Genomic DNA, 27976 nt, shown 5'->3' with positions numbered 1-27976 from the left:
CTGGTTAGAAATGGTTTGTCTATGAACTGAAAATATAAACGAATTTAAATTAATACAATTCTTTAGCAAATAAAAACGAAACAATGCAACTCTCTTTTAGTAGTGGTTTATTTTTATATATTTGTTTTGTTTGTTTGTTTGTTTGTATGTTTTTGTTTTTCCGCGCGTGTCACCTTAACCATCCTCTTCACAGCTTCACAGCTACTTTTCGTCAACACTCGTGTTCTTTTCGACAGACAAGATCACCAGTGCTAATGCTTAACCAAATCTACAAAAGCTTTCCCTTTTCTGGAGGGTTGCGTTCAAATCTAACTCTTTCTACGCTGCTAGAAAGAAGAAACCTGGTTTTTTTTTGTTCAAAACCCTAAATTCGCCTTATCATCGTGGCCTTTTTTCCACCTAACCGGATTCACTCCACGCACACGTGACGTACACAAATTGCTTCACACCTAAAGGCGGCCCCCAACCAAATCGGTACGCATTCCAGCTGCTGGACGAACGTACGCGTCCCAACCGTTTAAGCGCTAATTGCTGCCCAAATAACAACTGGTCCAATTACAGTTTCTGGGTGAATTAAATTACAAACAACATGGGCGATAACTAATTAATATTACAATTGTAGGAACCATCTGATTTGAAGATTGTGTGTGTTAATGTGTTTTCCCTTTTTTTTTTGCTGTTCATTTGTCACCTCCTGCTATTCTCTTCGTTCTGTCCTATTGAGTCTAGTATAATACTCATGTGAAAGAAATTCAACAGCTATACAATACAAACAAACACAATTTCTCAAATAATTGTGTGGCCGCATACTGCACAAAATCAAATCTATCCTTTTGACATTTTTTTGTCAATTATCGATTTTTGTCCTATTCATTCAAAATACCACTCTGGAAGCTATCGTGAATCGTTTTCGATTGCTTTGCATTGCAAACTAACACTAAACTCTGCGCCTGCTACAACATTCGACATGCAATGAAACAAAACACAACAATCATTGCTTGTTTTTTTTCTTTGTTTTGTTCTCCAATATTCAATAACTTCAATACTGCTGTTGGATTGTGGAAAGGGATCTTCATTATCGCTAGTTAATAGGGCTTTTGCTCCCATAAATATGTGGCTTACTGATAACAGAAAAACACACAGAAACACGCAAAACGCAACACTATTTGACATGGCATTTGCTTAGAAAGGATCTAATTTTCCTTTAACTATCTCCAGATGGGTTTCCACATTTTTCCTTCCTTCATTCGGTTCGTGTTTCGTGTGTACATTTCGATTCGATTTCTACTGGTACTTCGCTACTTCGGGACTGTTTTCTTCTTCTTTCTGTAATAGTTAAATAACATTTGTTTTTCTACACTTTTTATGCATTTTGAAATTGATTTTACGCTGTTTTGTTTTTTTTTTTTTCTTTTCTTTTTCATCCTTCTCCTAAAACTTCATCCATTCCATCGTTTGTTCGGTTCTGCTATACAATAAATATTTCTTTTTGCACTACAACTAGAAAGGTGGTTACGATTTCATTACTTCATGTTTATTATTATTATGGTGTGTTTGTGGGTAGTTTTGTGTGTGATTTTATCCCTTCATTTCTCTTTTGCTTTCGATGACTTACGTCCCTATATTTCACGCACTGCATTCCCGTGCATCCTTTGGCTTATCCTTCTGTGCATCCATTCATCGCATCATCGTTTTTTTGGATGATTAATCCACATAAATTTCACACACACCCAGCATATGGTCACCAGCCAATACCAAAAAAAAAAACACACCTCCTATCCAAGCATCATCACGCGTGAAAGGAAAAGCTTCCCAGTGAAATGTATGATCAAGCAGCGCTCCCGCTGTTCCGTCGCGTACGATAATTGATCGACGCCTCGGTTCAATCAGCATCGGCAAAAGCGAAAAGCCGCCGGCCCCATATCCGATTGCGTGCGCGTCAGGAACTCCAAGACGCTGATTCATCGGACCGGTTCCGATGCAGGTGATTCCATGCGCAGCATTCGATTGACTCTTGTTTCTTTTTTTCCCCCTGTATAGTAACTCAACACAAAACAACAACAACAACAACAACCAAAAAAAGCCAAACATTTTCGACACAAATTTAGCACACCTGAAAGGTGTGTTGTGACTTATGCAGACGATTGGTGACAAAATTTCGGCCCCATTCGTGCTCCGTGGCAGCCCCCGTACTTTGGTTGCTCTGTGCAGATATTCGGGGAGGCTCGTGCGCTTTCCTAGCGCTATGACTCACGCACAGCTTCGTTTTTTGCGTATCATTTCGCAGGCACGGAAATCCGATACACCGATCGATAGGACTAGCAACAACAACAGCAGCAACGGTCAGTATTGGCCACGGGACGGTGCCCATAATTAACACCGCCATTCGGTGCTTGTGTTAGCTCTATCCGATTTCTTCGATACTGCGGCAATACGCCGGTCCGGCACGGTATCGGCTTGTATTTCGCCGACCTGTCCTCTGCCGGTGACATTCTCTCGCTTTACCACCTGACGCTATGTTCTCCTACTTCCCCGGCCCAGCCTTCCGCAATTCGCATCCAATCATAACTAATTTATTCGTCCCCCAACCGCGCGCGGCTGGGAGACCCACCGGTTCGGCACGATTATCTCATCGACGACGATGCGAACGCGGCGACGAACTCGTCAGGGCCTGCATGCCAGATCTTGCCACCGGGTGGCTCGATCGGCTACCGCAAGGGTTTCATCTTGCCATCATCTCGCACCATGCTTACCGAAGCATGACATCAGAGATCAGCACCCAAGTTCATGGACATGATGGTTCCCTGGGTTCCCTGCACACGATGTGCTGAATTTGGAGCGCTGCTTAGCCGTCACAAAGCGATCACTCATCCGTTACCCGGTCGCTTACTAGCGAGCTGAATGACTTCCATCAATCGTCACTGCCGCGCTCCGGTCACGTGCACAAAATGCAGCAAGAATAGTGATGTATGTGTATGGCGATCAGAGTCGTTACTGATGAGTCAACTGTTCACAAGTACGCCATCGATCGCCATACACTGCTCAGACAACCGGCGATACTGTCCCGGGTAATTGTGCTCATTATTGCATGATACAAACTGTAAAAAGCAAAAACTTCCCGTCCAGTACACTAAGTAACTTGTACAGTGGGAAAAGTACCGAACCGCTGAGTGCTTACTGCTTCGCTCAGATTCCAGATGTTGAGCGGCAGAATACTCGCGCTCCCAGAACTTCCCGCTGATGTAATAAACGTGCTACACATGAAACGATCATTATAACATTTCCCATTTAACGACCGTTTCCTTTCCAACCTTCCTGCTGGGGACACTTTCCCCCGAACCCAACTCTCGTTCTTGTTTGGCCGCTTGTAAACGAAGCCGCGGAAACGTCTCTTTACAGCGTTGCTTCCCATCGTTGCCCACATAGTACACGGACCCGCGGAGGCTACTCTCGGCGCGTTTGCTGCGCGTTTGGCAAATTCGCGCACCATTCATCATTCTAAGCGTACGGAAAGGCGAAAATTACCACCTTCCTACGGTACGCCGTACGGAAACTGGTCGCATCCTTCCCAAAATCGGAGCGTGACACCTTCGCGGTAACTTTATCTGCCTCGCGTCCAACGCCTAGCCGCATGGACGTAAATGGAAGGTTGGCCGTTTTGCGAACTGACAAGGATGTTCCACTTCGTGTTTTGAGGTGAGCATTCCAAAAAAAAAAAAAACAAACAAACAATCATATAACCCTCACCTTTCACAACAAAGATGGCATCTGGAACTAAAAACTGTAATAGCGGATGTGTGTGTGTTTTTGCTTTAAGTTACCCAAAAGCTGCGGATCGAAACCCAACAAAAATGCCCTATTGGATGCACAGACTCCAAATGCACAAATGTGTACTACACATAATTTACTGAGACAGGGAAAACAACAACGGTGAGACACAAAAAAATAATAGTAACAGCTACATAATACGAACAATAATACTAATCAAAATGTAAACCTATTCTTCTTGCAAGCGATCATACACATTCACACAGTCTCACACACACACACTCGGACGCATATACTCTCATAAACACACGCACGTACACAGTTCTTCCCACTTCAATGCAGCGGTTCGGCGATGCACTTGCACTGCTTGATGCGTTGGATGCGCTTCCGCCGCAGCTGCGGTACGAGCGATGGGCAGCGCAACGTTACCGTCATCCAGGTGAACTTCTTCGGCTTGCAGAACGCGCACGAACGGAACGCGGGCCCGGTCAGATCCTCGTCCTCAAAGTCACCGTCCAGATCACGGCGGCTGGTCGCCGAGTAGCTCGCAACGGTGGGTTTGCCACCGTGCCGCCTGCGCTTCGGTGACTTCGGGATGTAGAACGAGTTGCACTGACCGTAGCAGAAGCGGTTCACGATCGTCCGGCTCAGGCAACCCTCCTCGCGGATCCGCTGCACCAACGGTTCCGTCTTGCACCAGTCCTTCTTCAGATACTCCTTGCGCGTTACCAGCAGTGCATTTTTGCTCGACTTCAGCAGCTTGTCGCCCCGGTAGGCGTGCAGATCGGCGAGCAGATCACCACCGCCACCAGCACCACCACCACCTCCGCCGCCGCCGCCACCGCCCGATCCATTGTGTGAAACCGGGGTGTGAGACATGCCGTGGTGCCGTGAACCGTGACCTCCCTGGCGCCGTCCGTGGAAATCAAAATCGATCGACACCTCCGGTGTCTGGTAGAGATCGGTACCATCCTCCGTGACGTCCTCGTCTAGGTCGTTTTGCACCAGGTAGCGTTTCTCGTTTTCACGCGACGCGTTCGCACGCCGTTCGGCCAATATTTGCTCCACGTGCCGGGTATTGATGATGTCCAGTATGGAGTCGGACAGCTGTATCCGGTGCCCCGACGAGTGAACCAAGAGCAGCGATAGCAGCACCAGCAGCTTCATCGGTAGATTCATCTGTAACGATCGGTGTGAAGAAAGAAAACGTTTATTTCAAACAAAATATCTTTGTGCACACACATAAATTCATCTTCTGAGAAATGTAAATTTACAACAACCAAAAGTCAATCGCTACCTATTTTTTCCCCTCTCAACACACAAAAGGGATTCATCATCAGCAGGGAATCTTCCCGGAATAGACAATTCCACATCATCATCTAATGAAATAAATTTTTAAAAAGAAGATAATCACGTCACGAAACCGTCCACGAACCGTCCGGAGGCGTGCCGTGTTGGTTGTGGCTTCCCAAAAAAAAAACACTCCTCAACCTGGTGGCGGCCCTTCGAATCCGACGGGTACCCAGGGCAAGCCAACCCAAAACCGTCCTACACAAAAACCAAAACGAGAGACATTGTTGTGCCCGCTCAGCACTTCCCACCTAATGCGAACTCCGAACCAGGCGGCCAGACACTTGAGACCGGCGCCACAAAACTTTTTCTTTTTCCCCCGTACCCACTTTTTCGACCTCCCCTTCCCCACTCCGAATACACCACGGGATCTTCGTGGGTTGCATCTTCCTCTTGCACACTGTATAATGCTCTCCCCACACAAACACACACACACTCACTCGGGCGTAAGACGATCGCTCGGTGCATGCTGGCGTATGCACCCTGTCACTATTGGCTTAGGAAGCGACATTTCTGCTTCCAGGGCGGACGGCGGATTTTTTCATGAATGAAAGCTGGAAAATACTCCAACTCCAATGAATGAAACGATTGGATTTGCCCTTTCCCTTCCCCCACCTCTCCCTTCCCAGCATGCTCCCGTTCCACCCAGTATTTCCGGCCACTTGCAGGGTGGATGGTTCTCTATTACTACTTCTACTACTGCTACTTCCAGCACCAGTCACTCATAGCGTGTGTTGCTGTTGTTGCGACAGTTGCGGTGATCGTTGCGTGCGATCGCGCGATCGGAACGTCATCGTCACGCGAGAAATCAGTCCAACAAATCGGCCACAAGTCGTAAAAACTAAATGCTCCTCTCCCGTTTCCTCCCTCTCTTAGACCCCCCACCCACCCCCTTATGGGGCGCGTGGGTTGCACGTTGCGCATCGGGGTCTCGCGGTCGCGTACGCGCACGAGATACGCGATTCATCCATTTAAAACCGAAATCCCGTTCACGATCCGATGGCCTCCACCACACGTTGTGAGGTTGTGTGTGTGTGTTTTTTTTTTCGTTTGTTGCTATTTCTCTCCATCTCCAGCATGAGTTTTGTACATTTATTTCCCGTACTTTTCGCTTTGTTTTCGCGGGGGTATGCACACTTTCTTACAACAACCCATCAACCCCAGGTACCCACGTGCGATCGGACCAGTTGCTCGCGTCGGTGTGTCGCCGTAAAGAGCTGCGTGCGGCCGCACTAAGAAGCGTGTGCAATGACAACGGCCAACACTGGCAGCAGACGGAGCAATCGGGCGCACACGCGCTCACCACCCAGTACGTGTGATGTCAACATGGTACTTAAAACAAAACAAAAACTCAACGTGTGTACTCTTCCGCTGTGCCGTTTTTGGCACACGCGTCCATAGAAGATAAGTGTGTATATATATGCTCCGAACCGTGGCTCACTCAAATTGCTTCCGACCGACAGTACAACAACGAAACGGGCGCCCATTCATGAGTAATGCTCGACGGGCGAAATCTTTTGCCATGCGAAGCTGATGATTTCATAAACGTAACTCAAGCGTTCCAAAGTGGACAGAATCTCTTGACACTAAATTGATGTATGTCGTACATCGATACGATCATGTTTTACGTCTCGATGAGAAATTCGCTGTACAGCTTCAAGCATAATCTGGTTCAAAGCCTTACCCTCCAATTATGTGCGATCGCTCACTCAAAAACGTGCGCGAAGAATCGTCGCCGTCTCACGGCTCTTCGCCTCTATTCAAATGTATTATTTATCTATTCGACTTTACTACGCTTGATAGAGTTGTCAACCACAAACACTAGCTAATACGTTAATCGTAAACTTTAATATGGAAGCACTAATCCGGACGCTCCAGCCTTCGCAGCTTATCTTGCTCGGGTGCGGGATATCTGCGACTTCATTCATTGTCGTTGTCTCGCGCGCGCGCGCGCCTGTCTCCACAGCAATACGCTGCACACTTACATGCTGTGAAAATTGTCACCTCTAGCCCACCAACCACAGTGCCGAATTCGTATCCATCACGCAAAACACACCCACGGCCAAGAACGAGTTGGCCGTCAAGGGAACCATCTACCACCGGAGCGTGATGCGGATGATGCTGACCACGGCAAGGTCCACGACACCTAGAGCGACGATTCGCACACCGTGCCTTATTAGTCACCAGGTCTTTCCACGCACCCGGGGGCATCAGTTTTAACCAGACAGCGCGAGATGGAAATCAACAGTCAACACATAAATATACACCGCATGTGTGTCTGTGTATATGCCACACCTTCGCATCTTCCTTCACTGGAAGGCGCTGGATCGCTGGACCACCGGTTTCTGTCGATCCCCCCGAAAATGGTGAAATGCGACACCATTAATCTAATGGCGAGCGTCGAATTTTTAATCAGCCATAAAAACGCTGACTAACAAATGTTTCGCCCCGACCACGGACATTGGACATTGGACCCAACAGTCAGGCGTTCGGATCTTTTCCTGAAGTTAGCGGCAAATCCAAAATTCGTACGACTCCTTGTTACCATTTCCCCGAAACAGTTGAAAATGGTAACTTTTCCATTAGACTTGTTCTGTGCAAGTGCATAATGGCTTCGTTTGACAATATGAACGTACAGCTAGAGAGCTGTGCAAATAGCGTTCTATTCCCTCCAGAGTTGCACATTCCCCCATGGGGAATGGAGCATAAAATGGCCATGAAAGCCGAACGACTCCGGAGAACAAATGATGACCGGTGCCGCCAACGACCGATACGATCGCCGATCGTCTCCGGAAAGGTAAAATATTGAGACATTCGAAATCGGACGCCACTGCGAAAAGCGGGACGCCACAAAATATCTTTGCCAGTCTGATTTGGTAGCCTCCACATTCTGCAAACATCCACTCCAGTCAGCAGTCACCGCGATGATTCGATCGCCATTTGTGAGTGAAGTGGCGCCGGCAAAAATGTTGGAGCCACGTTAACGGGCCATAGCAACCGCTTCCTGGTGCTGGTTTGTCTGATTGGACCCGTCAATGTACGCATACCGCCCTCTGCCATCTGCACAACTCTGCGTCCCGGTGTCTCTCAGTGATGGGGCCTGAAATCTTTAGAACTGAATTGCTTGTGGTGCATTAACTCGTCCGTTCCAGGTTTAGCGCCAGCGCTGAAGAATCGTGGGCCCTTGCAAAACTTAACCCAACTTCAAACCAGTATTGCCGGTGCGAATGCCATAATTGTATTCAGCTTGCGCATCACCGCTGCCAAACCGATCGCTATCGTCAGCCCCAAAGCAATCGGGACTTTCCAACGCCGTGAAACTGATCCGCACGGATCTTATCGTCATACGCAATCGAATGTCCGTGGCGGTGACGGTGTCCGCGATCGTTCACCATCGCACATCCACGCGCTTAATTACGGGCGCGCTCTACAGTGTCATCCAAAATGGTGCGCAGCCCACCATCCGAAACGGAGCGGGCGCCCAATTTGGTGGAAACTTCCCATTTCCAGGAAGCCTGAGCAACCAACCCACTGTTTTGTGGAAGGGTATCCAGCATCAGTACCGTTTTTTTTTTGCTTTTCGCTTTCTCTCCCTCTCGCTCGCTCCCTATTCAGAACAACCGGATGGGATCGTCCTAGCTTGCGCTTCAGCTAGATGAAGATCCGACGGAGGAAGAAGGTTATTCGTTTGCCGAGAGTGATTGTCACTCCATTTCGGTCAAATTGCTGGTGCTTCGCGGAAGATTACGCGGACACTTGCCGGCAAGTAATTGTGGGATGAGAAATGTGCGGGTCGTAAAGCTGTCCCAGCTAAGGTGCCCGGTGCTACCAGACCAACGTCGGCGACGTATATGGATAGCAACGTTTAGCCGATAGATCTTCGCCAGATCTTAATCTGTTGAGGCCTATTGTAAAACCATTATTCGCATCTAGAGATCGTTGCCGATTCTAGCGATCTTTGTCGGGAATACCTTGTGGGTATTGCTATTGCGCGCGACTTCCAAAACTGTGGCCACGCAAAGGAAGCGAAGAAGTCCATTATAATTTTACTATTGGTTCGTAAGAGTAGAAAACGATTCCTAGAACAAATGTGCGATGTTTAATAAGGAGCTATAACACAGTTTAGTTATTGTTTTAATGTAGTCCAAAACGGAAGTACAGTAGCTTTCGTCTAGTGGAGATACTTTTACAACTTCTACAGTTAAACGTGATCGTAAAGATTTTTTGTTTGCTATAAAATCCTTTTCCATAAAATCTACCATCGATTTTCGCTATAATCAGTGAGTTTGTTCTATTTTTCTACATTCTCGCTCCATCACCCAGCACCATGACTCAATAAATGAGTAATTTTAATATGGACGATAAATCTGCCATGGAAATCATCACCGTGCCTTGGAAGCAGTAGAAGCGGATTGATGTTTCTGTTTTTTTGCCTCTAAAGCTGCTTGGCTCTCATCACAACACTTTATCTGACTCATAAATTTCAACTAAATTTATTGTTTTCCAATGGCACACCTTACCCTGACCACCACACCACACGCTTCCACACATTCGCGTGAATGCTTAATCTGCCGCCGATCGAACGTCACGTTCCAAACCGACAAAACGGCGTACGAAGACGTCCACAGTGCGATCGGTACAGTGGTCAGCGGGCAATACTAAAAATAAAAATCCAAGATCTAGAACCGAGTCTTGAGTCATGACCTATAATTTGATGGATTGGGAAAATCAGGGGTGTACGCATTTTGGCCGCACTTCACCCGCTGGATGAAGGTTCGAAGCCGATTCGTCGATTGGTCTGCGTCATAACAATCTGCGATTCCTTCCAAAAAGAAAAAAGAAAGACCGTACCATACCCGAACGTAGACTTTCGCCTGCCTGTCATCATCCGTTTTCGTGTAATGGATCTGTTTTGGCGTGGCCGGAGCGCTTTATGAAGCTGCTTGACTACTGGCGATCGGTCGCCAAACCCGTGGGCCCCACGCCCGGTTCTCGGTGCTGGCGTGCATTATAAATTTTATCCCACAAATCCCATTCCTTTATTGCAAATTATTACAACTCATCGACTGGCCCGTCTAGACGTTGGAGCGTCCTTATGCCAGTGGGGGCCAGTGTTGCTCCATGCACGAGCGCTAAATTAACCTTCGCGTAATCAATTTACTTCAGTTTACTATACCATAAATCTTCAAACGTACAGCGCTCGACCAGAAACCAGTGAGAGCATCTGTTGAATCGTTGATCGTCATAGCTTTAATCAGCACGATCCTTTTCATCTCAGCGAGTCAAAGTGTTGCTCCAAGCGGTAATATCTGATACGATCTTTAACCGGTTATTGGCAGGATTAGTGGCCGGAGCTTGTTGATGTTTTCTAATTACAGAAAATCCTTCTTCCTGCTTCTTAAAAGGCATCACCGTTTTCAATCCCTCACACACCCTCACGTTACATGATCGCATGTCAACAGGCCGCCTTGTCACTAGCCTGGCATGACATATCTGCTAATGAAACAATTAACACCAGTCACCACCGGCACGAAACAGTATTTCAATTTTATGTATCAAAACATCGCGTATAAGTACACCATCAATCTACCGCCGGCGACACACATGACAACTTGTTTGGATGGTTCGGACGGTCACAATCCCATCACAATCCGATACCGATCGCCGATTGAGTAACGCCACACAAACAAAAAAAACGGATCATCGACGACACAATCGTGAGAATAAGTTGTCCACAGGTTCATCTCATTTGCAAGGTGATGCTCGAAATAAAGCGAAATAAATATGCACATTTATGCATCGTACGAATTGATTGAAACGTGCACCCCATTTGCTTATCCCATATTGGCCGAGATCGATTCCGTCACCCTTTTGGAGCCTTCGTGGCGTGTCATTTAATGTGACAAACGTAGCGGCGTTATCTCCCGGGAGTGTTTTTTTTTTTTTTTTGCTGCTGCTGCTGCTGGTGGTGCTCCAGGAAATCAAAGCAGATCGTGATTTCAAATATTCAAATCGCAATAAATCACCGACAATCGGTGAGACAACTGCAAATTACCGTCGCCATCGGTGCATTTAGGTTGGCTTGGGAGAGAGAGAAGGTTCCGCGGGCACTTTGTGTACGGTTAGATATTTGCCCTTCCTGGACACGCCAAACCTTAGGAAGAAAACTAAAAACCGACCGTGCTGTGGTGTGTCGATCGTGCCGGCCATTTGTTGGGCCAGCCACGAATGATGAATTCTTGATAAAGTACAGACAGCACGACACGCAACATAGTGCAACGTGTTTTTGGGGCGAGGGTAGGAAAATAGCACACCGCATCTACGGCCCGTATCAGGTTAGGGTGAGGTAAGGCGATATGAAAAAGCGAAAGATCGATAGAAATGAATTTCCATGTGACATTCTTATAAATCGATTTATGACACCTGCAAACAATGGCACAACAATGCACACAGTGATACCTGTATCGATTAGTGTATCCTTCAAATTCCATTCCATTCAGATTGAGATTGAGCTCATAGTAAAGAGTTTAGCTATCCACGTGGTTCGAACGCACCTAAAAGATCTGCAGAGAGAAGAATACGATCGAAGCAAAAGGGAAGAAACGCTTCTCTACTGAAAATAGTTTTATAGCAAACCCAACCCCCTGTGAAATGCCACACGTGGAAAGTATTTTACGTTTTCTATTCTTTCCTTTTTGTTTTACTTCTCCAACTGATTTGAGCCGTACAGTTATTACAAGCAGAAGTTTAGCCATTTAAATACTGACACATTGTCAATTTAAATTGTGGCGCCCCGACGGCATACCGAAATAGCTGCCTGCCACTTGACGACACCAGTTTATGGCTGCGAGTCGCTCGCAACCGGCCGACCCCTCGAGCTGCATTCCTCCATGTGCAGTAACATATCATGTTTGGGCAGGGAAGCAGGGGTGAAAAGGAGGCGTGCGGGAGGAAGGGGTAGAAGATTAGTGCAACCACAACATACACCATTCCGTGTTGTTCCGTGTGAGGCGTGAACTATAATTATCAACCGGAGCGTACCAAGTCGCGAGATCCCGACGTCGGACGCAATGTTGTGCATGGTGGATAATCCGTCGATCCTTGTACAACCGTGTACAACCCCATTTCTTTCGATCATGCTCAAATAATCCAGCGCTCTTTGTGGTAGATCGTTCGCAAAATAATACGGCACAATAATAATTGTGGATGCGCAAACCCAAGTCGTAACCGACAGCCATTGCAGCTTCAGATCGGGAGTTGTTATTTAGCGTTTTTTTGTTTTGTTTTGTTTTGGGCGAGGAGATAATTTTATGATCCTCACATTCTAGTGCACATCGAACGACCGGACGTCGTGATGGGTTTCGACGAGACGCTTTCGCTTTATTTACGCACGCTGCGCATCGGTGCCCCATTGGGAGGAAGAAGTCACGGTAAAATGGTTTACTTTAGGTCCGGGACTTGGTTAACCCCGAACAAAAAAAAATATATAGCTCCCTCCCCCGGGTAAACCGGCGTAAACAAATACGGGCACTGTTGCAGCTGCTGCAGTTGCGTACGAAACAGGTCGCCACCGCCATAAGATCAGCTGATCGACGGTTACGGTGTAAAAGGCTTGCCACAAACACCTTCGTTTTTTTTTATTATTGTCGCCAGCCGAAAAAACCAATCCACCACCACGAATGTCAGCTTATCGCCTCGGACGAACCGGACCCATTCCCGGGGGTGGTTTGGAAAAAAAGCCTACTCAAGCTCTAATCCTGTCGCCAACGAAACACCATTAGCCGGTGATCGCGTGATCACCATCCGGGGCGACACTAGCACGTGTAGGTTGCGGCCGCTTTACAGAGGAAGTCCCGCAGGTAATTACATTTCATTTAATTAAAAATCCATCCACTTATCTTACACACAAATGGAAGAAACCGAGATAAAGACAAATCATAACAGTCGTACGGTATAACACACACAGACGCACAACATTTAGTGTCTTTTAAAACACTTCGGTTTGCGCTCCCGCTGGAAACGAAACGGCATCAAGCATTAAGCACGTACGGTAAATCAAACAAAAATACCTTTCCTCTTTTTTTATTAGTTGGTGTAACACAACCGCTCGTTTCATTTTATCACCTTTTTTTTTTGTTTGGAAGCCTTTTCTTTATTTTCTTTCAATAGGTAAAAACGAAACCGGCCGGACATGGGCCGGAAGTACTTTCAAAGTTGGTCCTTTTTTTCCCTGCAGCCCACCGTCTGCATTCCGATGCGGATCATCCGCAAAACGTATGAAAGGGATCGTTCTGGGAAGGGCTGGACCATACCTGTCGGTGTACGGGCGGAAAGGAAATGTGTCAAAATTCCCACGCATCCAAACATTTAATCCTATTTGATGCGAATTCGCTCAGCCCCTAAAGGTTCCGGTGCCATGCTGATCGGAAGGTAAACCTACCGAGAGACACGTACTGCAGGAATGTTTATTGTGTCTGTAAGATCCACATGGGTGGTTAGATTTTTTGTTGTTTTTTTTGTTAGTAAACGTGCTTGAAACTTGTTTTCACGATATTCACTTCAAAAATAAGGCGAAGTACAAGGTAAATATATTTTCACCTTGCTACAATCCAATAGTTTCTTGTTGAAAATAAAACAAGATTATTTGTTTAAGCTAATTCTAAACAAATTTTGTTTAGATTTAATTTTTACAAAATATCTTTCAAAATATTGCGATTGAAAATAAAGTAAAGAAAAAGGAAAACAAAAAAAATCCACTAAAAATCGAATAATATTTCAATACTCTTTGTATTCAAATTAAATTTGATATGTAAATATATCGATATGCATCTTCTTTTATAAGAAAAAAGACACCCCCCAACCTCCCAAAAAAATCCCCTTCCATATCCATCAAATCAAAAAATGTTGTTCTAATCAACATGACAGATCAGTTTTCCACGTGTCTTACAAGCTTATGATCAGCACCATAACACGCTACGTTTTGATTTGTTTTCATCGTCTTCATGAAATGCCGGCCGGCACGGTGCAAAACTAGACCCTACCGTAACAGCCCAAGTTCGGACTCCCATGCAGCCGCTTTTGTTCCGCACCCGTAGGGCACTTGATTTCCGCATAGTCCATATTTCCATACAGTTTATTTATACACGAAGAACGAGAAGAAAAGAAGTAGACCAAACGAAGAAGAAAGAGAAAAAAACCAACAACAAATAATTGTATCGAAAATGAAAAATTAATTTCTGATATCATGCTCGTAAATATACACACACCGAAGAGCGGCGCATGCTCGATCCGCCAACACCGACTCGGTCCCGCATTGTCGTCGTCGCTATCCATTCCCAGAGCAAGTCACGTTACGGTTCCCGGTGCTTCCTTCTCGTGCTTCTGACCGTACAGGTCAGGGTATGGCATCGAGAGGGTGCCACGTTGTCCCACCTTTTCCACTCCTGACGTGTGTGTGTGTGTGTGTGTGTGTGTGTGTGTGTTAAATATATTTTTATTCTTCTCATTTTTCGCTACGTCGCCGTGATCGCCGGTGGCTGAGCGGCATAGCGAGAACAACACGAAAGATCAAACACACACACACACACCAGATCGTGAGGTTCATGATCGTCGATCCCTACACGTTCACTCCCGATCCAACCCATAACCCCTTTGTACGGTTTCTTCAACCCTCGCCATGGCGCCAAACGTAAAACTGCCCGCCTGTCGCTATCTTATTTGTCAGTTAACCTTAAATCTTTAGCGCAACAACCGGCACCGGCGGACGCCGTGATCATCGTTCGCCCGATCGTACGTCGACGCGGGCACATGCGGCACACAGACAGTGTGAAGACGGGTGGAAAAGCGGCCGGTGATGGGGGGGGGGGGGGGAGGGATGGAGCGGAAGGGTACACTGAAACGGTCGACGTGCGCCATCATCATCGTGCGACGTGCACCGCCTGTCGCAGCATCCGCCTGTCTTTCCCATCCATCGTTGACGACGATGATGATCTGTCCGGCCCTTGTCCGTGCCGCTCGCATTCTCCAAACCGTTGCTTGATGCGTCTCGCCGACGATGGCGGCAACTACGACGCCAGGCTAAGCGCCATGATGCGGGGAGCAAAAGAGCAAACCCCTTCGGTTGGGGGTTTTTTTTTTGCTGCTTACGCTCCACCGCACTTTCGTTCAATCCTTCGACCTCCCCCCTCCCTCACACACATCCCCAATCCGATCGGGCAGTGGGCCAAAAAATTGAATTGAAAAATCGCACCAGCCGAAACACGAGAGCCGAACTCTCCGCGCTCAACGATCAAACCGTCGCTCTTTGCATCCGAAAAAGTCGAGGAGACAGTCGGAGAAGATCGCGTGTAAGATCGCGCAAAAGGATTCAATGTTGTACTGGGCGAGCATTCACACAAAGCACGCGGAGAGAAGCAACTGAGAAGAACATATTAATGTCCGTGCGTGTATGTGTGTGTGTGTTGCACCTAGTGGCGCCCGGTTCTTGGCGACGGTTGAATCGAATCGAGAGGATATGGGAAACCTTACCCTTCTGCCCCAGAGTCTGCCCCCACCTTGGCGTCACACCGCGAACCATTTTTCGAAGCTGCGAGACGATAAAGAAGCAGAATCGACGACCACGCATCATACATGATGATCATCATCCACCTCATGATCATCATCATTATCATCATGCACGCGTCCTTTCCCTCCGGTTTTGCGTGAGAAAGCGAACGCGAGACTCAGGATCGGGAATTATGAACCTGGGCGAAGCAGAACGGTGTATAATCAGAAACAACTTGTTAAGCGCCACCAGAAGCAAGCCTCCGTCCGTGTTTGCGCTGCCCATTTTCCGTTTCCCAACTTCGCACCGCACAAAGGGCCCGGGGTCCGAGCGAGAAAACAACACGATGCGAAACATTTGCCAGATGCGCTCCGCTGCATCCATCGATCGTGTGCGTGGTGAAAAATTATTACATGCAACTACTACGATCACTTGTCAGAGTCGAGTCGGCGCTTCACCCGTGCTTCAGTGCTGGATAACAGTCACAGAAAAACGGACGAATGCAAAAGGATTGTGCGGCATTTAAGCGCGCCAGTCGGACGACCCAAAACCAGACATGGGCCGATCTCATGCCCACCGCATTGTGGTGGCGAAATCGACGAAAAAGAAAGCAAATACAACAGCGAAGAGGATGTAGAGGGAGTTGCGGGGGGGGGATGGCAATGATCGTCCTGCCGGTGCGTATCGTCGCCTAACTCCGGAGGCCAGGAAAATTGGTCTTGGTTTTCCCTTTCGGGGTTCTGTTTTTTTTTTGCTTCTTGTCATCAAAAACGGAGAAAATGTCAAACCGCTTTCGCACCCCAAAAAAGGGACATTGGCAAACGCATAACGCGTCTTGCCCTTTTGCGGTGTCGCACAAGATGCCATTTGCTGTCAAAGGGCGCCAAACGGCGATTAACTGCAGTCGGTGCAGTCTAAATCCGCACCGGACCGGTGCCATCCATCCATCCAGAGCTAGCAGAGGGAGGTTACGCACCGAGTGGCGCATGCCACACTGGACTATCTTCCCCGCCGCCTCCCACGAGAAAAGGGAAAAAGGGCATGTCGTCGGGTCCGAAACGCCAAAAAAAAGGTCACGCATGATAGCGCCAGCTAAAGTGCGCTTCCCCGAGCATAAGTTCGGTAGCGTTTGTGCGCTACATTTTGCTATTAGTTTATCGAATGATCTGGGGCTTTGTTGCCATGTTTTGCTGTTTTGTTATTACGTATCGGTATTCGGCTAGTAAATAGCTGCGGCGCCATTACTACTGCAAGGTTCTTGCTTTTGTTGCAAACTTTCAAATTCGTGCCAGTCGTGCCAGGTGGGGTAGCAATTGCGTTGCGGATAGAAACCTAATCCTTTTGGTATCGTTAATTACGTTCGCGCTACAATCCAATTAATGCAACAGTTTGTGGCGCTAGCAGATCGATTTCTAAACATTGGGAAAAAAATGCGACTAAATTCTTCTAAAATGCAGGCCAAGATCACTAGCAAATGGGATTAGTACAAGGGGTTTTCAAGATGGAGTTTCTTTTTTTTTATTGCCCACAAGTTGATGTGGAATATGTAGAAGTAAATGTGGAATCCCTTATGGGTTTTGTTCTAAATATGTGTGATTTTTTACACAACTTTGTCGACTTATTCTCGACAAACTAGAAAACCCTGTGAGAGGCGTCATCAACGAACTGCCTCAAAATCCAGAAACTTACGAAGTATTCCAGAACTTCCTCCGTACATTCGAGTTCAACGTATACAGAATCAAGTGTGTGACGAAGACTTAGAAATTGAGTTAGAAAGAGAAGAAAAGTCCTTCAAATAGTTCACGATCGAGAACCAACGTCTGCTGGTCCATTATGCCAAGATTTCTGACATACGCATCAACGCCATCACCATCATTTCAATATGAGCCTATCAGATAAGAATCTTTAACAGTTTAAGTCGTCCAGTATCATTCTAATGACATGGCCAGCCCATCAACTCCTGGCGAGTTTAATTCGTTGCACATATCTCATAGAACTCGAGATTGTAGAGGATCCTTAATAGTTCTTCCACTCATACAGGACATTCATTTTCTTATCAACTTCAACTCTACCTCCACATATTCTACGTCTATTTGAAAGAAATTCAGAAATGGCTCGAAAAAATTACATTACTTGTATTTTCCTGGGTATAAAGTACAACAAATCGGAGATGAACGCAAGTTTCTACTATTAAATCCCTCTAGAATAACATGCGGAACAGTCGTCCATTTTACAACTTCCTTACACCATAAAGTACTACCCAAAGCTGTCGCAATGTCTATTGAATAACACCGCCCAACACCGTGATGAACAGTTCCATTACCGGTTACTGCCAAAATAAACGAACCGATCGTGTACAGCATCCGAATCTGGCCAGGGACCAGCAGCTGATTTGATGCTGTCGAACACGTAACACGCTTTCCGCTTGGATCACCTCCAATCGGCTGTTCTTCGATGGTCTTTCCGTAATTTGCCGTTCGTTTTAATTAGAAACATATTATACCAGATTGCCAATCTGCTGGCCCGCACACACCGAACGTGTCACGCTGCTTCGCTCACCATCGAACGATCGCTTTCGAAAAGCACATTTACATACGGTCACAGATATCGCACACATATCAATCACGGCCATTCTGTTCGCTCGGGATCGCATTTCGCATTCCGCCGTGGTGGTACATATTGGAACGGAACAGAAATTGAAGGTGCCGGGCAACGAAAAAAAAAGCCGGATGCCACAAACAAGCCGGACGCGTTAGCGGTACACCAGTGCTAATGTGCGAACTGACAGGAAAGCGGGGGCCCAACATTAACCCGGCCACCCCTAAAAGGGACCTCCATTTCCGTGCATTCCACACTATCGCAATTTATCTCAATTATCTTTTATGGAATTTTAATAACAGTGCAACAATAGTAATGCGTCGTTTTTGTTTGTTTGCGAACGATTCCTCTCGTCGATGCCAGACGCCAGACGCTAACGCTGCGTTACCCGCAAAACACCTTCCTATATTAAAAGGGGGTTTTGGAACAACAGAGTGACAGAGCGCATGGAAATCGTACCGTGGTGCGTGTTGGGATGGTCAATGTCAGTACTTTGTTGCACCACAAACACGGCATGTCACCTGTCTCTGATCGATGTCTCGATGCATTTCCTTTTCGTTCCGACACTGTTTGTGTGTACAGGCGCAATGTTTCATTGAACCTTCGGTTTGCCGTAAGACGTAAAACGCTTTCCTGCGGTGCGAAAACTCATTCATAGGCCACATTCTTCGCATACCTTTCTGGCGCGTGTAAGCAGATGCGCGTGATTGTACGCAAACGTGATGGCTGCTTTTCATCAGCTCAGCTACGTTAATCACCTTAGCACCGTGATGGAAGCTGCGGGTCGATCAACACCGCAGGTGGAAGGATGTTTTTCTCCCCCCCCCCCCCCCCTTGAACCCAGCGAGTGGTGGAAAGGAAAGTTGAGGTGCGCCGTACATTTGACCTATAAATAACTAACCGGTTCATTGTTGTACTGCTTCCGATTTGATTGTAGCCGTACCGTATGATCCACCGGATCCACCGGATGAATTCCTGAACCATTGCCCAGGTTTTTTCGGGGAGAAAAAAAATCGGAAAAATAATTGCTCGTGTGATGATCGATTGATTGATTGACGCGCAAAATTTATGGCACTGGAAGCATCACTTAGCGCTGCCCACGCAACCAACCGCGATGGTCATCATTGTGTTATCATTTCGCTCACAAATAAAACAAGGTGTTTTTTCCATGTTTCGCTTTACGCTCCAGTTCCGAATGCATCACCACCAAATCGATCTTCCACCTTTCTGCGTGCGTCATTAGTGGTTTCACGGTCCAGGTGAATCGTTTTGGGGTACGCGTGTTACTAAAAGTATCGAGCAACAAAACCGATCGACCATCGTCGGTTATAAATCATCTAATATTCCAACCCATTAATGTCCGCACTACCGACGATAGGTGAATAACAAAACACTCGCCCGTGATCTCACAACGCGCGATCGGTGACGCAAAGGTTTAGCAACAGCAGGTCCCCCCCCCAGCGCAATCGAGATCGGGGTTGCCAGAATTACAAGAATCACGGAAGGAATGTAAACAAGAGGTTAATTTAGCAATGTAGCCCCACTCCCGTTGCTCCTGGCGGAAGAGTTTTTTTTTCTTTTGGGGAAAGGATAATTGGCTCAATTATGATCTGTCAATATTATGCCAGTAACACCCTTTCAACCACTTAATGTGTCGGGTGATGTAAACAAAACATAATCTATAAGGAGGGGTGCTATAAAACGAGCTGCTAAATAAGCACAGCACCGATCACCAGACAAGTTAACGTGCAAAATGTCGCCACTAATAAATCAACCGTACGAGCGAGTTCTGTTTTCATTCCCGTGGAGCGTTATGCAGTTTGGTAAGATTTATGAAGCGAACCGGGAAGCAGGGAAGTTCTCCACACTCCAAAAACTCAAATCTTTATTGTCTTTAACACTGTGGGATTCTTCTATCGTTTTTTTTTGCATTTTACATTCGACACTTAAAATGCATAAAACGACCTTACCGTCCAATATCGGAAAACGGCAGAGTTAATCCCATTGCAAACAACGGCAAGCCCACGATCGCAGACCATATCGTAACAACTCAATTGGCAACCGTGCACTAATCCCCATGTCTTGCTAAATCCTACAAATCCAATTAACGGCTGGTAAACTGGTGAGTAGTGGGCACAAAAAGTCAACAAATCTAGAGAAACATCAGCTTTGCCATCACTTGTCAATTTTTGCCCTGGTGATGAACAGACGTTGATATATTCAGATTTTACCATGGACATCCTTTGCTATTGAACGGTGTTAAAGTACAAGATAACACGTCCCATGGTCCCAATTTTATTCCGTAACGCACAAATATACCCATATGAGAAAGCATTTGTCTTCACCCCCGGAAAACTAAACTCATTTAGTACTCATACTCATTAGTAAAAACCAGACCCGAAGGGTCATAAAAATTTTAAATTAGACCAACCGACCGGCAATGATGGCCAAGTTCTGGGTGCTATGTAGTTCAAGGTTTAGAGATTTTGTTGCTACCATTTTGGAGACTGTAATCAACTCTGTTTCCGTACGATGCTGTGCCAAGTGTTACCCTGTGGCTTGGTTTAAGATAGGAAACAGGGAGAGAGGAATCCCATTATTTATGGCATTGAGAATTTAAGCGAAAAACTTTGAAGAATTCAATATCCGATCGATGAGTTTCGTTGAAGAAGACTAGGAGTGTTGTAATCGATCTAAATTATTTTATAAGATATACCATTCTACGTCTTGAAGTCACCCTAATCTCAACACCAAGCAGTTAATGAGTTTGACCTGTTTGTCCTGGTTGAAGTTGCAATAATCGAGAGTTCATAAAAAAGATGTACCCAGTTTTAAAATGCATATCAAATATATACCTTGAACAAAACCATCACCTCAAAGTCAAATACCTTCTACGATCTGACCGAAAAAAAAAGATGCTCATCCCGCTCGAAGCCCAAGCGAGCTATCTTACGATCAACTTTACCATAAGCGGTTCCGGCCGCAACTAAGTGCAGCAAAATGCTTGCACCGACATGCTCAAGACCCCCGCATGTACAAAACTCACTGCAAATGCACAAACATCACATACGAAATAGGCCACCAATCGGCGTGAAATCGGCGGCGTGCCCCAATGCTAATGACACGGCGACGATGTAGGTTTGATTGCATCCGATTTCGCACTCGGCTCAAATTACCCGCAGCGCGAACCGAAACACTCTTCTCCGTCTCTCTCCCCCGCCCGAGGATTGGCATACATTGCACACTCCGTACTACTTTAATGGATAATTAAACACCTTATCCGGCGGCAAACCTGGGATAACCGCAAGGCGCATGCGGGGACAGGCAATGGTAGCTCAACCTACGATCGCGTACGTTCATTGACAGATCTGCTTCGATTGTGTGTGCGCTTTTTTTTTCGCTCTGCTCACCACCAAGATGCAATTTAACACCCCCGGGAAAAAATCACTCAAAAAGGCCGCGGCTTCCAGGTGTCCGGAAGTTCCCCGTGGTGTAGCGAAGATGGAGAATAGCAAACAAAACAAAAAAATAAAACTACGACAATCCCACCAATGCCGTCATGCGCGTGATGAGTCGCCGACCGCAATCCTTCGCGGTACTGTCCAAAGACGGCAGATTAATTACGATTGCCTTTAATCTATCTACTTGCGGACAGGCTAGCGAATGCAATCGGTGAAGGGAAGAGTGAAGAAAGGTGTCTTAGTCGGTAGGAAAGATGTGAAAAATATGAACGGACATGGTGACGCTAGTTCTGGGCCAGAATAGTTCTTAGCAAAAACGTTCCCCATACCCCGGCTTTAGTATCTCCGTCGGGACGAACGTTCTTCCGGGCTTTCTTCCACATCCGGCCGACTCGCTCGATGACTGATTACATTGTTTTGCTGGCAGCGGTTCGAGTAATTTGTAATTTATCATACCAAACCGGGCCAAACCGGGTAAAAAAGGATTGGGTCCCGGTATAGGAGCGGGCGGAAAGCCACCAATCATTCGACAGATCCAATCCACCATGTGGACCATCCGAAGCGCCAAACCATCACGGTATGGAAACCGTACAGCACACACTTGCTCATAAATCATACTGTGAAGCTCTTAAGACGACGCTGGTCTAAACGAAATCATTGCACACAGTCGAGCACTATCGGGCAGAAGCGAATGCAACCGATCAGCTGACTTGAGCGCTCGAAGGACTACGAATTCGCGACGGGTTAATGGCGGTGTGGAAAGGATGTTGAAGCGTCAAAGTCTAGACTTTGATGTGTGTTTCGTTTGCACCATCAAAAACCCATCAAGACAACGATGAAATGGAAAGCAATAGACGGATGCCATTGATAACGAAAAAAAAACCTTTAAGATCCTACTTGGGGATCGTTTAGCGCGTACTTTATTCACTCGTAAACTATAGCTCCAACGGAATCCGACCAGACGACAACAGTCTGAAGAAAAAGGGCAAAAATATTCCCAAAAAAAACAAAAATCATTTCCCTAAAAGGATTGACTAAAGAACAAACCAACCGCTAGGGTATTACGCCATCTTTTAACAGGTTGTGCATACATTCCACGTAAAACAAAACAACCTGAATCACCCTTACCGAAGTGGTAAAAAAAATTACATACCAAACTAATGTGAACAAATTCTCAAGATTCCTTTGAATAAAAAAACCCTTTTCCCGAACATATTGAAGATTGTTTTTTTTTTTGCTCCTCGCCTCATTTTATATCCCAAAACTCCCCTTTACGGCGGGGGGAGGGGTCCCAGATTTTCAAGGTTTCACGCGAGCACACCGACCTAACTTTGGTCGTTTGTTTTCTCACCCGAACATCCGGCAAGAAAAACAACCCTCACTACCCGGCCCTGCTCAGCACTGTCCCCTCAGTGGGAGGGTTGCAGCGAAACGTCCTTGCCTGTTGGGAGCCGTGTTGGGCAAAGTGTCGTTTCGACCGTATAATTTTAAGATCACACACTCCGGGTGCATTTGTGTTTGCTTTCACGCTTCATCCAGCATTTTTGTTCCGGCGGGGAAACTTTATTTGCAATTTTATTTTATATCCATCCAAAACCTAAAGAACACATATTGGCCAGCAAAGCGCCAGTGTCCAGTCAATATGTTCGTGTGTTGCAGTGAAGCTAGGATTCGTTTCTCTTTTTGACTGTCCATTGAATAATCATGTTTGTTATCGCGATAAGGACCTTGAAGGGGTTTGCTTTAGTTTTTATTTAGTTGCTTTTCTTTCCACTTATGATTTGTCTTTGTTTTGTGGGAAAAAAACGACCGAACAAAACAACCCCAAAAAAGGTAATGGCGATAAAGCAGTTAGCTTCAAGGAGACGCGTATTTGTTGACTGATAAAATGGCATTTGCAGTCGCTTTGAAAATGGGAAACTTGTGCCAGAACGGTTTGGTCATTGCTATGCAATTCCAGAACGATGAAATCACTCACATACCGGAGTAGTGCTATTAATATAAATGTGTCGCCATATTACATTACCGTGGTAAAGTATAGCAACAGCTACCGGCTAAAATAATTTTGATGGATAGGTTCCAAAAAAACAAATCTGGGACCATTCAGGACATTTGATGCCAACACATTGTTTTGGAATGTAAACTATAAAAACCTTCAAAATATGTTTCTTTTTTTTTCATCCAAAACACACTAGTACCTAGCATACGATCACACTCGTACGGTGTTTCGTTCTCATCTTAAGTCGTTTGTTGCAACAACAACAAAAAATTCCCTCCTCAATCCATCAACGTAGAAGGGAGTAGGTATTCGATCAACCACACAAAATGCCAAAACAGGGTAACGGCGAAACGGCGATTGAATCGAGAAGAAGCGCAAGGAAAAGCAACTCTCGACGGGTCCTGCTGGCGCTGTCGAGTGCGTTACGACGCCGACTGCACTGATGGGCCTGGCGTCTAAAGCTACTACACGACACGGGCCTCTCGAAATCATTCACTACTAACCTGCGGGTTCTAATGTGTATCATTCGCGTCACCTTCTACCTTCATCTCGCACCCCCAAAAGCCAAAGTGAATGATCGCTTCTCGATGGTCGTTTTTTTTCATCGTCGATGCCCTTTAGTTTCTTCCACTTCGGGAAAGATGATGATGACGTTTTGCCCCACCGGAAAGAATTATCATTCTGGAAGCTGTTCCGGCGCTAATGCCATTACCCGGGATGATGAGACAAACTGACGAAGCGTTACTATGATTAATGTGTGGTTATTGTGACGATTTTCCCCGTTTCCTAACATTGAACATTGCGAAAGATCATTAGAAATGGGAATTCAAATGGGAAAATCTATTTCAACTATCGTTCCACCTACAACGTTTTGCCATAAACGTTTGTGTGATTGCAGTTTAATTATAGCGAGCCATGGTGTTACGAAACTCGGAAATGCACTGAACGATCACCGGACGAATGTGCATTTCAGACGATTTTGGTAGGCCAGATTTTTGGTGGGTGGAAAAACACAAATATTTTCCTCTATCCACTTTTATGGGGTGATAGAGAAATATTGGTCATTACACAATTAGCGTATTGCTCTAGATTTTTTTTTCACTTCTATCATTAAACAATTGTTGTCTAGTTAAGAAATCAATATTTGGATAAGCCCAGATTTGGATGAGTTTTTCTACTTTTAACACTAGGACAACCGAAGCGTTTTAAGTGCTTGTTTAGATCTACTAAAGAGTACATTTTTAAGAATTGTTTTCACCTCAAAAATGAATGTGATAAAAGTTAATCGTTCCAGTCGAAATGATGCCAAAAATTATGGTCCAGCTGTTCTAGTGTTAAAACCTTTCGCCATTTTTTTTTCAAGGGTATATCTTTGTCCAATTTAAAAAAAAATAATTACTTTCTTCTTCTTATTATCATTCTTCTTATTTTTGAATTATTTTATGATTACTGGTGAATTATAATGAATCATTATTCTTTCTTATCTAATTGTTTGAATCCGGTAGAAAATTTCCCTTTTCCCAACATAATGTTTTCAATAAATGAAAAAAAAACTGCATCAGTTGATTGTAACAACTGAAACAACCATTGCCCGGTTGCGGTAATCATAATAAAATCAAACACCAAACGTGCTAATCGCACAATTAACTGTTTGCCTTGTCAGCGAATCAGCATACTTCCATCGTGATTCACCCCGTTTTCCGGCATGGGAAAGAATGCCGGCGCTCGTTGCGCTTTTACGAACTATTTCTGTGTGTTTTTTTGTTGTTGTGTGTACTCTTGTCGGTTTGTTTCCACCCCGCAACACAACAACTGCACTACTACCAACTACTACTGTTTCCACTTACCTTGAACGTTTCGTTCAACGTAGCACAACTGATGATAAAAGGCTGAAAAAGTCGCTCCTTCACGTCTCGCAGTTGTTCGCAGGCGGTCGCTTCTCGGCCCGTCGTGCGTCGTCCGACGCGCCGGGGCGGGGTGGAAATATTTCTATCGGTGAGTGTAGGACGGTGGCCGATGATGATGATGATGATGATGCTCCTCTAGCCAGCGGGAGAAAATGGGTGGTGGGGCAATCAGAGCAAACCACAAATCACCACAATTGCATCACTCCGAGATGGCGTCAACGTGGGAAAATCTCGCCAAATGATGTTTTCTATTCGGTGTTTAGGCGCGAGACATTCGGTTTGGCGAAAGAACGCGAAAATGGGATGGAAAATGCGTCGAACAAATGTGTCTACTGATTTTCTGGATGAGTTTTCCAGCCTTTTTTTTTAAAGAACAACAAAAATACAAACTTTTCTCTCTGATCGATTGAGTTCGAACGATCGAGTTATGGAAAAAATTTTCGCACACTAACCCCAACCGAGGGGTTTATTTATATTGCTGTACGATATAAATCATCAAACGGCAAGACGGAACGCGCGCACTCGATCGCCATAAAACGCTTTCCTTTGGCGTAACGGGGGAGGGGTACGAATGGAAAATGGCGCCAGCTACCGAATTCCGGTCGATCCGGAACCCGATCGTAGAATTAGAATTTTCCCCACAGAAAGGGATCACTTTTCCCTACCAATAAGAGGGGAAACAATGTTTAGTGTTTAGTGCGGCAAAAAACGCGTCGCACAATTACAAATACATACGGAAAACAATCGCTAACAGAGACACAGATACACAATCACTTTGGGGCACACGACACTCACGCACACACATAATTAGGCACAACTGCTTGTGCAAAAGGGTTGCAAAATTCACAAAAGCCGTTTCGTTTGTTGTTCGATTTTAGCCCTAAAAAATCACTACATCTGTTGTTTTGTGTTTAATTAGCTTTCGCTTTCACGAAGTCACCACTAATCACTAAACACCGCTTATTTAGTGTGAAGCGAACCTCGAAAGTCTGCTAATTTGTTTGGTCGCTTGCACACACGATTTGTTTGGCATTTGCAGTGATAGCGGAAACAACATCTCTATATTGATACAATTCAGCGTTCGGAATCTGAAAGTAGAAACAACAGAAAAAAAACAGTTTAAAAAAATGAATTTTCCTTTGACACCCCATTACAAAAAGGGTTCACTTTGAAGTAAGATCGTCCACATGTGGCATCCGTATCAACCCCCCGTATACTGCTCATGCAAGAGATAGATAAACACATCACATTCACCAGCAGCGATCGCGAGTGAGTTGCATCGCAACCGAAACACCGACCCACTGCATCGGAAGTGATCGACTTCCGTTTTCCGTTTCCTCCAAGAAGGGGTGGAGCGGTCGTACTTCCTGACAAACTGATGCATTCTTTCCAATTTTTCAAAGTGTTAAAAATCTACCTATTCCGCCCATTTTTGTGGCCACTTGTCGCTTCCGATCTAATCGATTAATCATCATAATTTTAGTGTTCAAATTTGCGAAACGATAACCCACCCACCGTCTAATTTGGGGCCGTATGTCCTAATCAAATCCGAGCGTCAATCACTGCAGAACGGGATTCCAATTATTTAGCTCCCAGGCAGATCATCATCTCGAATCAGATGAGCATATCGGTACTGTCCAAACACACGCGATTCAAACCACGACCGGAAAGCAAAACAAACTACCCGTGAAAACAACAAACAACTGATGATGTTCTACCAGAACCAAACTCGCTCACACACACACACACACACACACTACACGTACCGTAACGCCCTCCACCAGAAATTTTCCCTCTTCCTATCGGCACGGTTTATCACTCAACACATGACCCAATATCTGTTTTGCTACTAGTTTTACCGCCGGGAGAATTTTTCTGTTATTATTTTTCGAGCATCATAAACTGTTTGAAAAATGTACCGATATTATTAATAATACCAGCGGGCCAGTAAGGGTAGACGGGCGGGATCTTTACTTTATAACTCACCGGTCGTAACGATCGTGCTTTCTGGATCGAAATGTAACGAAACTTTTGGTGTGTTTGGTTTTTTTTTGTCCCTTTACTTCGAAAACGCGACACCGAACGATTGGAAAACACGTCCGTACGTCTCGACAGGCAAACCAGCAATGAATGGAATGAATGAGCGCGAGCTGCTTGAAACCGTGGCCGGGTTTTCATACACGTCTGCGTCAATCGAGGGTGGTATTATTGTTTGAGTAGAATGTGACTTAATGAAATGTTGAATCGTGTTTTTTTTTTCTTGAGCAGTCGTAACTATTATTACATAAAATGAGTGTTTTACAGCATAACATTGTTGTATTTAAAAAAATGATTTTTTATCATTCAAATA

At 45.6% G+C, this 27976-nt stretch overlaps 1 protein-coding gene across 2 annotated transcripts; it reads right to left on the bottom strand.

The window, feature by feature from the left end:
* Positions 1 to 89: 89 nt before the first annotated feature.
* Positions 90 to 27938, bottom strand: LOC125766270 (gremlin-1-like). Of its 2 annotated transcripts, none has more exons than XM_049432068.1 (3): positions 27613 to 27938; positions 25567 to 26714; positions 90 to 4947 (listed from the first exon to the last, which is right to left on the bottom strand). In XM_049432068.1, the coding sequence occupies exon 3, from the start codon at positions 4945 to 4947 to the stop codon at positions 4102 to 4104; it is 846 nt and encodes a 281-aa protein (XP_049288025.1). In that variant the 5' UTR covers positions 25567 to 26714; positions 27613 to 27938; the 3' UTR covers positions 90 to 4101. The 2 variants fall into 2 exon arrangements, with proteins under 2 accessions (XP_049288025.1, XP_049288026.1); XM_049432069.1 differs by lacking the exon at positions 27613 to 27938 and adding an exon at positions 27393 to 27603.
* Between the last annotated feature and the right edge of the window lie 38 nt (positions 27939 to 27976).

Source organism: Anopheles funestus, chromosome 2RL (genome assembly GCF_943734845.2).
Source record: "Anopheles funestus chromosome 2RL, idAnoFuneDA-416_04, whole genome shotgun sequence".
NCBI classification, from domain to species: domain Eukaryota; kingdom Metazoa; phylum Arthropoda; class Insecta; order Diptera; family Culicidae; genus Anopheles; species Anopheles funestus.
This window is presented reverse-complemented; position numbering and strand designations above follow the sequence as displayed.